Source organism: Nanorana parkeri, unplaced genomic scaffold, assembly GCF_000935625.1.
Source record: "Nanorana parkeri isolate BGI_ZX_2015 unplaced genomic scaffold, ASM93562v1 scaffold763, whole genome shotgun sequence".
Lineage (NCBI taxonomy): Eukaryota > Metazoa > Chordata > Amphibia > Anura > Dicroglossidae > Nanorana > Nanorana parkeri.
The window spans coordinates 769,517-783,033 of NW_017307031.1; the positions used below are offsets into that span (position 1 = coordinate 769,517).

The window sequence follows — 13,517 nt, forward strand, 5'->3', positions numbered from 1 at the left end:
GGGCCGTCCCTATCCTATATGCCGCCTGAGGCTATAGAGCGGGGGTAGTGGTGGCATTGATGATAGTGCTTCCCGGGGGGACATGTGGGATATGGGGTTTTGCTGATAGCGGTCATCCTGGGGGAAGACGGACATGGCTGTGATGAGACGGGCTTTGTGTTACAGCTGTGCTGTCAGTGGCTCTCTGTCTCAATGACGCCATCCATTGCCGGGAGCTCAGCTGGTCCCCAGTCAGAGTGTCCCGCTCAGCTTCCTGGCAACCAATGATGTCAGTGACCTGGGCAGGAAGGCGGACAAAGTGTTACAGGTTACTTAGAGCTCTTAGCAACCTGGGACGCTGTGGCCACCCCCCCACCAATAAGATGCCGCTTGAGGTGACCGCCATCCATCATCCAAAAAGGATCACCACGGCACCCAGAAGAAGTGAGAGGAGCTTTCTGATCTCACGGTATCTCTATGAATCTTAAATACAGAGGGAATGTTGTATTCCTACTGTTGGAGAATATATGAAGGAGTTTATTTATGTCAGAATTAAATCCCCACTCCAGGCACCTTCCATTTATAAGACCTTTCAACTGTGGCTCTTTTGATTGTGTTGCCCACTGTAAACCATGTTTGGCAAGGAGTCAGAAGTGTACCTTATTGTGCGTTTTTCTACAGCGGGTAGCACAATAAAAAAAAAAACAGCGGCAGAAGTAAAAAATTATGTAACAGTTGAATGGTCTACAAAAAGGTGCCCGGAGCTGGCATTTAACCTGACTTGCATTAATAATCAGTTCCTAAGCTCCAGAATAACAGTTGTGCCAAGATGCACCCAGGTATAATGATGTCATCAGTCTACAACAGGCAGAAGGAAATCATTCTCTTTAAAATGACTGCTGGGTAATATGTGTTACATGATTGGTGTGTTGGTGAATACCCTAATGATGATTAAAGTGATCATCTACCACTTGTATACACTTACCTAGTTACATAGTTACATAGTATTTGAGTTCAACCTTTGCGTGTCTGTGTGTGTGTTGTGTGTGCATGTGTGCATACGAGTCCCTGCGTGGTCTTAGTTTTTAAGAGTACCTGTATCCCTGTATGTTATGGTCTCGGAGGATGGTATCTAATTGATTTTTGAATGATTCAACACTCTCAGCTGATACCACTGCTTGTGGTAGAGAGTTTAAAAATGTAACCAATCTGACTGAAAAGAATCCCCTACGCCCTTTGTGGTTAAATATTTTCTCCACCAATTTTAGGTGGTGGCCTCTAGTCTTTGTTAGGGAGTTTAGAGTAAAAAGTTTATTTATTGTATTATTGGTATATGGATATTTATATATATAATATTTTATCCAGGTCCTCCTGTAATGTTATAATGTCTACGTTCGTGTCTATTACCCTCCCGATTTTAGAATCATCTGAAAACACAGAAACATGGCTATTTGCTATTTACAGGCTTGTCGTGTAAAACATGTCATTACCCTGATGAGTTTTTGGCTTCTGAAGGTAGTTTTTAGGCAGATCTCCATTATGTTACTATAGAATCTATTGTATGCAAACGCTTTTTAAATCTTCCCTGTACCATTCAGTGTAGGGTTCCGGTAGGTAATATGGCAAGAGGAGGAAAGATGATCTGTGAGAGACAGAATTTTACACTAACTCTTTTGGATAGATGGAGGCCACCATGAGAACTGTTAACCCAATAGCAATGAATGGGGCCATGTGCAGTAGGCTGGGATGTTTCTTTGAAGAGGTTGTGCGGCAATGGGCAGAACTGTATAGTTGCAACTCAAGGATTGGGGATGAAGGCAAGTATTTAAAGGAGAACTATGGGGTTAAGACTTTTCCCCATAGTTCTCCTTAGGGTAACGGGAGGACACAAACTAGCATCCTCCTGTCACCCTAGGCTCAGTATACCATGAGCTGTAGCTAGCCGTAAACTGAGACGCCGCAGTATACCGCGAGCTGCTGCTCACGGTATACTGAGACGCCGCAGCGGAAGCGGATCCCGACAATTATGCCGGGATCCGCCCAGCTGCATGACTGACAGCTGGCTCTGCCTATCTAGAGGCAGAGCCAGCTGTACCCGCCCCCTCCCCTGTCCGTTCCGCCAGTCAGCGCTGGCGGATCGTAGCGGGGAGGGGGAATCCAGCCCCTTCCCTGTCACGGCAGAGAGCCGTGACAGGATCGAGAAGTGAGGGAACACCGGTATGTGTTCGCTCACTTCGCGATCTACTGAGCCGACCTGTGACAGTCTCATTGTCACAGGTCGGCTAGAACTATGAGGTGAGTGAAAAGCACCCCCCCTCATAGTTCTCCTTTAACCAGGCAGACTCGGGTAGGGGCAACTTTACTAAAACTGAAGTCCTCTTTTAGGATTAAAGGTGTGTTGATGGCACTCATATTCTATGCGATGCCAGCTGAGAGCTATTACAGCCCCCTTACTGACAAAATCTGCTCCAGTATGGGGTGCTATGGTAATACCGTCATCATTCCTCATTGTAAGAGCCACACAATTGAATTGTAAGCATGTGTTCCCACTTCCCTACCAGCCTTGCTGTGTTTTGTTTCACTTTCATAGTTTGTCTTGTAGAGTATTACACCCAGAGATTATCTGTATGACATCATCTGCCAGTCATTCTGTTGAGGGGCCTCCAGAGTCCTGTGCCAGGGGTTGATACAGAGAGCCGTGTCTGTTATGTCAGATGGCTTTCCCCTGCTGGGGAATCGATGTTTACTAGAAAAGGTTGTGTGTCTGGTTTTAGGAGCCCGGGCCTGGAACCCTAGTCTATATATTATCCAGCAATAAAAGAAAGGCTGATTGCTATTCATCACACACACACACACCTTACATTTTAAATTAGCCTATACAAATTAATAAGTTACCTTATTGCACTACACCCTTATGTGTGTACTGACACGTGTGCAGCAATGCAACAGACTGCAACAGGACGCATGGGCCCATTGATGCTCTAAACAAGCTTCTTGTCCTTCACAGTGCTTTAGTGGAAAGGTATTTTTGGCCTGTGTCACCCTAAGCTTCCTAACTGTGTTAGTTGTCTTTCTCACCATGACCCACATCATAGAATCAAGGGATACGTGACTTATCCCAGCATATCTAAACCATGGATCTTCAAGATCTTGCTAGAGGTTTCTTGGGCAGTGGCAAATGTATTTCCTGACTGGTGGTGTCTACATAACAAAAACCTTCAGAGGCAGGGAATGGGAACAATGGCGTCACAACGATGTCGTCTTAGGTATCCTTAATCAGCAGACCCAGAGAATGGGAACAATGGAGTCACTCCTATGTTCTCTTAGGTAAGTGTCCTTACTCATCAGAGCCAGAGCATGGGAACAATAGAGTCACTCATATGTTATCTCAGGTAAGTGTCGTTATTCAGCAGAGCCAGAGCATGGGAACAATGGAGTCACTCCTATGTTATCTCAGGTAAGTGTCCTTACTCATCAGAGCCAGAGCATGGGAACAATAGAGTCATTCATATGTTATCTCAGGTAAGTGTCCTTACTCATCAGAGCCAGAGAATGGGAACAATGGAGTCACTCATATGTTCTCTTAGGTAAGTGTCCTTACTCATCAGAGCCAGAGCATGGGAACAATGGAGTCACTCCTATGTTCTCTTAGGTAAGTATCCTTACTCAGTAGAGCCAGAGAATGGGAACAAAAGAGTCACTCCTATGTTATCTTAGGTAAGTATCCTTACTCAGCAGAGCCAGAGAATGGGAACAATGGAGTCACTCTCCTATGTTATCTTAGGTAAGTGTCCTTACTCATCAGAGCCAGAGCATGGGAACAATGGAGTCGCTCATATGTTCTCTTAGGTAAGTATCCTTATTCAGTAGAGCCAGAGAATGGGAACAATGGAGTCACTCCTATGTTATCTTAGGTAAGTAGCCCTACTCAGCAGAGCCAGAGAATGGTAACAATTGAGTAACTCATATGTTCTCTTAGGTAAGTATCCCTACTCAGCAGAGCCAGAGAATGGAAACAATGTAGTCACTCATATGTTATCTTAGGTAAGTATCCTTATTCAGTAGAGCCAGAGAATGGGAACAATGGAGTCACTACTATGTTATCTTAGGTAAGTATCCCTACTCAGCAGAGCCAGAGAATGGGAACAATGGAGTCACTCATATGTTCTCTTAGGTAAGTATCCTTTTTCAGTAGAGCCAGAGAATGGGAACAATGGAGTCACTCATATGTTATCTTAGGTAAGTATCCTTACTCAGCAGAGCCAGAGAATGGGAACAATGGAGTCACTCATATGTTCTCTTAGGTAAGTATCCCTACTCAGCAGAGCCAGAGAATGGGAACAATGTAGTCACTCATATGTTCTCTTCTGTAAGTATCCCTACTCAGCAGAGCCAGGAAACGGTAACAATGGAGTCACTCCTATGTTCTCTTACATAGATAACCTTACTAATCAGAGCCAGAGAATAGGAACAAAAGAGTCACTCCTACATTCTCTTAGGTAAGTATCCTTACTCAGCAGAGCCAGGGAATGGGAACAATGGAGTCACTCCTATGTTCTCTGACATAAGTAACCACTGAATAAAACCAATGACCTTTTTAGTTGTCTGTGAAAAGGTCATTCATCCCTTTGCCCCCATGTAGAGTGCACTTTGTCAAATGCCACTGAAGTAAGCGGGGGGGGGGATTTATCCACTGGCCACCAATATCATGTATAACTTTCACTGTCAATGTTTCCTTTTCTGGTCAATATTTTTATTATTCATTTCATTTTGTGATTATTATTGAAAACAATGGTCATATAGTAGATCAGAGGGGGGTTGAAAAATTATATCTGCTCTTGGTGTCATATAGACTAGTTTTGCCACAGTCTTTGTTCTCCTTTTTATCTCTTACTTATAATTTCTAAAGATATGATTTTTATCAGGGTTCCCTATAACCTTAAGATTAGTTCACGGGTTCCTCTGGGGTAAACAGTTTGGAAAAGGCAAAAAAATGGCTAATAATCAAAACTGCTGTATACAATTTAGAGTACGGCCTCTTTCAGTCTAGTGGATTGTGGTAACACATGGCTGTATACAGCATAGTTTTAGTCCTGACTATATATGTGGCACCCTAACACACAAACACACCCTGACACCACACACCACATGGCACCAAAAGGGGCAATGTGTGCTGAGGTATGCTGTGCTGCAGAAAAATGCAGCACGGCCCATACTTTATAATAAAGTTTTGCTACAATGGTTAGTTTTTTAAAAATAAGTGATATATCATTTTTTAACTATTTATTGATTTCTTTCCTGAGTTTACAAAGTGACAACATATTGTACAGCGCTTTCCGCAGCATATAGAGACTCTCACATAATGATCTGAGCTTACACTCTAATTTCCCACCCCTTTTATACAAGCACAGGCCACATAAAAGTGGTGGAGACGTGTTCTCTGGAGTGACCAATCACGCTTCTCTGTCTGGCAATCCGATGGGCGTGTCTGGGTTTGGCGGTTGGGCTAAGGGGTTGGGCTTGGCCCCTTAGTTCCAATGAAGGGAACTCTTAAGACATCAGCACACCAAGACATTTTGGACAATTTCATGCTCCCAACTTTGTGGGAGGAGTTTGGGGACGGCCCCTTCCTGTTTCAACATGACTGCGCACCAGTGCACAAAGCAAGGCCCATAAAGACATGTATGGGGGAGTTTGGGGTGGAGGAACGTGACTGGCCGCACAGAGTCCTGACCTCAACCCCATAGAACACCTTTGGGATGAATTAGAGCTGAGACTGCGAGCCCCTCCTCCAACATCAGTACCGGACCTCACAAATGGTCCAACATTCCCATAGACACACTCCTAAACTTTGTGGACGCCTTCCCAGAAGAGTTGGAGCTGTTATAGCGGCAAAGGGCGGAGCCACCCCAATATTGAACCCTACGGACTAAGACTGGTATGTCATTAGAGGGCGGAGCCAACCCAATATTGAACCCTATGGACTAAGACTGGGATGCCATTAAAGTTCATGTGCATGTAAAGGCCGGTGTCCCAATACTTTTGGTAATCTAGTGTATACCTATCATAAGATCTCCATCTGCAGCTATGTGTCCGAGAAATCAGGTCTGCCAATGTAATTCTGGAATGAGTTTTTCTAACATTGTACAATCTGTATGTTGACAATTCAATAAATACACATTATATCTTTTAGTATTGTGTAAATTTTATACTACTGTTGGCTGATCTGCCATATGCATTACCCATATTTTCTTGACATCCTTATGACTTTGTCAACACTGTCATTATTTGTTTTTGTGATGTTCCTTTTTGTTAAAACTAATAAAAATTTTATATTTACCAATTGCTCCTCTACCTGATAGTGAGCGACACTGCGAGAATAGTAGTTTTTGTTAGACTTGTGCGCCGTCAAAAAATTTGTTTCGTTTCGTTCCGTTTCGGATTATCCGTTATTTCGTATTTCGGAATTCGTGTCCGAAACTCAATTCGGATTCGTACGAAATACGAATTTTCGTTAGTTTCGGCACATTTTCGTAACTTTACGAACATTCGTTATGATGAAGTTAAAAAGCAAAAATACCTTTAATAATATTGGAGTCGATGTGGTAGTTGTTTTTTTATCCGAAATACAAATTCCGTTAACGGATTCCGGATTCGAATTTCGTATTTTGGATTAAAAAAAAAACTACCATCAACTCCAATATAAATGTACTTTGCTTTTTAACTTCAATATAACGAATGTTCGTAACGGAACGAAAATACGTCAACGTGATTTCGTATTTCCTGCCTGTATTGTAATGCAACTCTCAGCAGCAAAAGAGAAAACCTCTGATTGGTCAACCAAACGAAATACGAATTCCGTTAGCGGATTCCGGATCCGAATTTCGTATTTCGGACATTAAAAAAAAAACTCAACGGAATTTCGTATTTCCTGCCTGTGTATTGTAATGCGACTCTCAGCAGCAGTGGATCCGTATTTCAGATTTAAAAAAAAATCTTGTCATGTTGTTCAACCTCATTTACAGGGGTAATATTAGTTCCTGTTTCAAAGAAATTCGGATCCGAAATTCGTTAACGGAATTTCGTAATTCGGATATAATTCGGAAACTGCAATTCGGATTTCGGATGCTTCCGAATTTACGAATGTTAGGAAAATTCGTACGAATTTCGATTCGTAACGAAACGAATCGCACATGTCTAGTTTTTGTCACTACAGACTAATACATGTGGAATATAATGCTTTCATTGTGCAGTAAGAACTCTCTAACGGAGAGTAGCATCTGACCAGTTTGTGTGCTTTGTATTTTTATTGTTGAATACATCACTAAATAAGTCTGACTAAACAGAGGGAAAAAAGATAATAGAAATAGAAGAAATCAAACACAAACATATATAGTTAAAAAGTCATTTTTTTAATCTGGTTTAGGGTAGGGGACATTCATTTTGCAATAATATTTATTTGAATAACTTTATTAGAAGTGATGGACCCGTCTGAAGGACCCAATTCTGGGGCTTGAGGCTCCCCAGTCGCTGTATCTCTTGTATTCTCCGGGTCTCAGGTAATACTGACGTCCCCTGTAGTTGGGCTCCTCGTAGAACATCCAGAAGCCTTCATGGACATGGGCAGAGTGGATGTCATTGTTGCGGAATCTCTCATAGACATTAGTACAATCCTCAGTGAACTCCATCATCTGACCTCGGAAGTCTTCTCTCAAATTCGGATTTCGGATGCTTCCGAATTTACGAATGTTAGGAAAATTCGTACGAATTTCGATTCGTAACGAAACGAATCGCACATGTCTAGTTTTTGTCACTACAGACTAATACATGTGGAATATAATGCTTTCATTGTGCAGTAAGAACTCTCTAACGGAGAGTAGCATCTGACCAGTTTGTGTGCTTTGTATTTTTATTGTTGAATACATCACTAAATAAGTCTGACTAAACAGAGGGAAAAAAGATAATAGAAATAGAAGAAATCAAACACAAACATATATAGTTAAAAAGTCATTTTTTTAATCTGGTTTAGGGTAGGGGACATTCATTTTGCAATAATATTTATTTGAATAACTTTATTAGAAGTGATGGACCCGTCTGAAGGACCCAATTCTGGGGCTTGAGGCTCCCCAGTCGCTGTATCTCTTGTATTCTCCGGGTCTCAGGTAATACTGACGTCCCCTGTAGTTGGGCTCCTCATAGAACATCCAGAAGCCTTCATGGACATGGGCAGAGTGGATGTCATGGTGGCGGAATCTCTCATAGACATTAGGACAATCCTCAGTGAAGTCCATCATCTGACCTCGGAAGTCTTCTCTCTCATAGATCCTGATTCTGAAGGAACCTTGGTGCTGTTAAAACAAATCATAGGAGCATACATTAAAGAAATGGATACTCCAAAATTATTCAAGTGGTCATCTAAGGAACTTCACACAAAGCTCCTTTTTAATTAATTTTCAACTCAGGCATAGGTTTATTTATTTATTTATGTACAATCTGTATGTATTTATTTTCAAGGGCTTGTGTTTCTCTCTGTGTTGCAAAACTGATATATTTGGATCAAGGGTATTAAGATGATCCTATTATTGAATATAGAAGAGACAGAGATGTGTTACCTGGGGGCTCAGACGACAAGATCTAATGGAGTCATTGTAGCCCATCCATTGCTGGAAGTCGGGATACTCTCCTCTATGGAGGAAGTACTGGTGTCCTCTGTAGTTGGGTTGCTCATACAAGATCCAATTTCCACTTTCCACACGGATGGAGTTGCAGCGTCTGAAGTATGAGGTCAGGTCGGGACATTCAGAGTTACACTCATAGGAGCGACCCTGGAAGTTCTTGTCCTCGTAGAAGATGATCTGTGAAGTGGAAACAGAACATTCAGGAAAGGAGAAGTAGGTATTATCTTCTTTGCGGGGGAACCTTACTAAGGAACTTAGGCTAAACTATAGTGGCTGCTGTTGCTGATTTTGTCTTCTGAAAAACCTAACTGCCTGGCTGTCATGCTGCTCTACTGGCTTTTGCGAACTCCGAGCACTTTCTCAGACCAGGTGTCAGTCACCAGAGAGCCTCCTGGTGGTACTGCGGAGCTTGAACCAGATCCTGCAGTTCCAGTGCTCACCTGCAGGTGTCTCCCAGCAATTAATCACCACCTGGTGCTGACCTGGGAGGATATTTAACCTCTCACTGCAGTGAGGTCTGTGCATCGGTATTGTTGCCATATCCTGTTGCCTGTATCCTGTTCCTGCCTTGTACCTGGACCTGACTCCTGATCCTTACCCCTGAGGCCCCCCGATCTGCGTCTCCTGGCTCCCCTCTTGTTGCCCTGCTCTCCAGGATATACCCAGCCCTGTTATCGCTGATATCTGATTTGTCGTTGTATATTGTTTATTTCTCATATGTTACATGCTGATGGTGTTGGAGTTGCATGTGTTTGTGGTGTTTTTCTAATAAGCTATAGTTCACAGGAATTGTTTGGTATCTGAAGTGTGGTCACATATTTGGTTCCCCTGTAGAACCTGCACATGGTGTCGGGACCCCTGTACAGTATTGTGACACAAGGAGATCTGACTCCAGGACAATGTTCTGGATCTGCAAGCTTGATACTGATCTGTGACTCCAGAATCCAGACGGAGCCAGGAAACGTGTATTCCTCAAAGGAGATCAGCATTGGTAGCCCCAAATTTCCTTCCCTGCAGGTTCCACAATTATTAAAATCTCACATAAGATTTATTATAGTAATGTAATTATAGAAGTTGTTTTTAACGATTTTAGATCTGCATCTCAAAATAATCCCTAGTGATCTAATCATGAAGTCCCTTGTTCAGGTACTTTCTCTCATTGATGGACAACTGTCTCACCGTCGTACTATTGCAAGGTCACCCTGTTACATGCACCTCTGATGGAGACAACAAGTGACCATGCCAATGCAGTTTGCACAGGTATGGTCCTCCATTGTTACTATCAGGAAGCTGGTTCAGAGCAATAATATGCATCCAACACTGAAGTTAGCGCATGTAGGGAGAAAGTGGCTTGAGGATAGTGAAGGAGATCAGAAGCACTGACATGGGGAAAGGATGAAGAAAGGAGGAGAACAAAAATGTATGAAAACAATAATATGAAATTATGAATTATGAAATATACACAATACTCAAAGCACACTAAGGGGGTTATTCCCTAAAGAGCCAATGGATCCAGCCAGGTAGCTCCAGGTGATCCTTCGGCTCTCTTCGGCCGCCTCTGTCCTGGCGCTGGTAATGACAGATTAGGATTCCCCAATGACCTGGGGATGCTGATCTGTCATTAAACAATAACAACTGGGCAGAGCCAGCCACTAGCTGTCACCGCTAGCTCCGCCCCATTGTTTTTTGTTTTTTTTCTTTAAAATATTTGTATTTTTAAAAAAATTTCCTATTTTTCATCATTCTTAAATCAATTTTTCAACGGTTTTTTTTCCCCCATTCTTTTCAATTCTTCTCTATTCTACTCAGTACCTCGGAGGGAGTGAGCAGAATAGCCGAGCCGAATGTCGCTCGGTGGAATTCGGCTATTCACTTACTGCCGTTCGGCCCCTATGAGAATAGGGGCGAGCAGCATCGAGTGAGCTGCAGGAGCTTCGGTCTTAGCCGATCCAGATGTTAGATCGGCTGAGTCGAAGCCTCTCTGCACTTTGGCTCAGCCGAACATGCAGAGCATGTTCGGCTGTCTGAAGGTAGCCGATGTATGCCTGATTTCAGCCGATGTACGGCTGAAATCAGCCGTACTGAACCGGAGTGAATAGCTGAACGTCGTTCGTCTCACATCACTTCGTCTGGGTTACTCACTCGGCTGCCTTCGGCAGCTTTGTGAATGACCCTGTAAATGTTATCCGGTTATGGTTACATCTGTTTAACGGTCCAGTATCAGTATTCATTCTTTCATTCAAAAGTAGTGATGATGGTGTCTTAAGCACTGGTACCTCAGGTCCTTGAGGTGGTACTGGAACCAAGTCTTCAGACTTAACTCATCAATATAACCCGTAGATGTCATTTAGAGACCCATACTTACAATATTGCCCTGTTCAGGAATTGACTGACAATTGTCTCCCAGTTGTACTATCGTGTTGTCACCCTCTTACATGCACCTCCGATGGAAACTACAAGTGGCCCTGCCAATGCAGTTTGCACAGGTATGGTTCACCATTTTTACCATCAGAAACATTCCGCCACCAGAGTGGAATGGGGGTAGCCCCACTGCAAGGGTTATGTTTTACAAATCCCGAAGTTCCTCTCTAATTCATCAATATAACCCATAGTTGTTATTAGAGACCTGAACTTGCAATGCTCATATGAACAAATGTTCACCATGAAGGGCAATAAATGCCCAATTTTATTCATTATGGTTTCAATGGCTTACATGTCATACAGTTCTATCAGATTGCCATTTCTTGACCTAGAATATATAACCGCTTAGATTTGCAACTGAATTTCTTTTTAACAACTAAAGGATTAAATCGATTATAATCAATAATAATGAGAAAAATTGGCAGCTATTCTCAATATCGATTTAGTTGGGGGGAGGAAGAGAGAGAGAGAGTTTTTTTTTTAATACAACCATTCGATTAATTGAAAAAATAATCGGGCAACTAATCGATTATGAAAATAATCGTTAGCTGCAGCCCCAATTCTCTGTTCAAACAGAAAAGAGCAAACGCATGATCACTATCCCAGACTTAAACCTCTGCCTATGCAATAAGTTCTAAATGTCTACTGATCTACATCTTTGTATCTCGTGTTGCTCTACATTGCTGACAATTATTCTACAATTTATAATATTGTGCATTACTGCATGAACGATTGCCTTCACCTAGAAAACGTTCTTAAAGAACAATTGAATGATAAAGCAGTGATGAGGAAATCACGATCTAATACAATGATCCAATCACACAAATCGGGAATCCAGACATTCATTTTATGCATCGTATTATTCGGCATGCAAGTATCAGACCAAAAACAAAAATAGTAACAATTTGCTAATCTGGAAACTGATCATTATTCCCAGATTCTTCTTACCTTTCCCATTTTGCTCAGCTGATCGGTGTTCTCCTGTTAGTCTGAACTGGTATACGGCTGGGTAGACGCGGTCTTTATATACCCGGCACAGGTGCTCACGTGGTGACGTTTTGCTCAATAATCACAATGAATTGCTTTTTTTCCCCCTTTACTATGTTGGATTGTTCAGTGTTTCTGTGTGACTATTGTTTGTATCTTTTTTGCTTGCCTCATATGGTTTACCTAGACTGCCCAACACACACAATCCTTTTCTGCTACACTCGGTCACATGATGAGGCTAGAGTCTGAATAAATGTGCGTTTTGTGTATGTAGTCCCAGCGTACCACTCATTTCTATTTAAACCATACAAAGGGGGCAGAGGAAGACATCATTGCTTGTTTAGGGAACTAGAAAATTCTACTTTTTTACTTAGCTGTTTTTTCTTTTTCTAAAGCTGAACTCCACAGAGATATAAAAGACACAAATTAGTGCAGCTCTGTGGTAATTAATACTAGGGATGCAGATACCGAGTATAACACTGGGTTCACACCTAGGCGTATTGCAAAAGCGCGTTTGTCGCGCGACCGCCGCGCGGTTTTTTTACCGCGACCGTCGCGCGATTCCGAAGGCTACTTGGCTGTATTCCAATGGAAAACGCCCTACAAAACGGCCCAAAGTAGTACCTGTACCTTTTCAGGCGTGGGCCGTTTTGTAGCGCGTTCGGGACGGGCGGAAATACGCCAAGGTAGGAACGAGACCATTGACTCCAATGCAATTTATATTTTTGAGCGTTTTGTAGAGCGTTCTTCGAGCGTATAACGCGCTACAAAACGTTCAGGTGTGAACGAGGGCTTAGGGTGAGTACTCGCAGTGGCGTCACAAGGGGGGTGCGGCTCGCATTCGGGTGACACCATTGGAGGGGTGACACCAAAATGACTCACAGTCATTTTGGTGTCACCACCTCTGAAAAGTCGGGCGCTCGGTCATGGACCGAATGCCCGACAGTATCAGGAGGGAGGAGGGGACCCGGCGGCATACCTTATCCGCCGGGTGACTGTACCCTCCTCTCTCTGCCGGCGTCCATCACCAAGATGGGCGCCGGCAGGTATCAGAATACTGCCGCGCGTGCACGATGACATCATCGTGCACGCGCGTGGTGACGTCACGCGCATGCGCAGTGACGTCTTGGCGGGGTGAACTCGGTTACCGCTCCGGGTGTCACCCAGCCTCAGGACGCCCCTGAGTACTCGTACTTGCATGTATGCACAGGCGCATTTGGGAAGTAAGTAGTATTAGCTAAAACCACTACACCCTTGGTTCTCAACTGGGTGGTTCGTGACCCAAAAGTGGGTCGCGACCCCATGTTCAGTGGAACATGTTTGTTTTGTTTTGCTTGACCCATGTTCAGTGGGTCACCGCGTGACTTCTACTTTTCTAGGTGAAAAGCTCATCCGCCTCGCCCTAACGCAGCACTGTCAGGTCTTGCGCCAAACAGCCATTCAAAATATGCT

The 13,517-nt window shown here is 43.2% G+C and overlaps 1 protein-coding gene across 1 annotated transcript; it reads right to left on the reverse strand.

Annotated features, from left to right (window-relative positions):
• Positions 1-8,046: 8,046 nt before the first annotated feature.
• On the reverse strand, positions 8,047-12,041 carry LOC108793602 (gamma-crystallin-3-like). Its single transcript, XM_018564593.1, has 3 exons — positions 12,027-12,041; positions 8,592-8,834; positions 8,047-8,327 (listed from the first exon to the last, which is right to left on the reverse strand). The coding sequence occupies exons 1-3, from the start codon at positions 12,033-12,035 to the stop codon at positions 8,055-8,057; spliced, it is 525 nt and encodes a 174-aa protein (XP_018420095.1). The 5' UTR covers positions 12,036-12,041; the 3' UTR covers positions 8,047-8,054.
• Between the last annotated feature and the right edge of the window lie 1,476 nt (positions 12,042-13,517).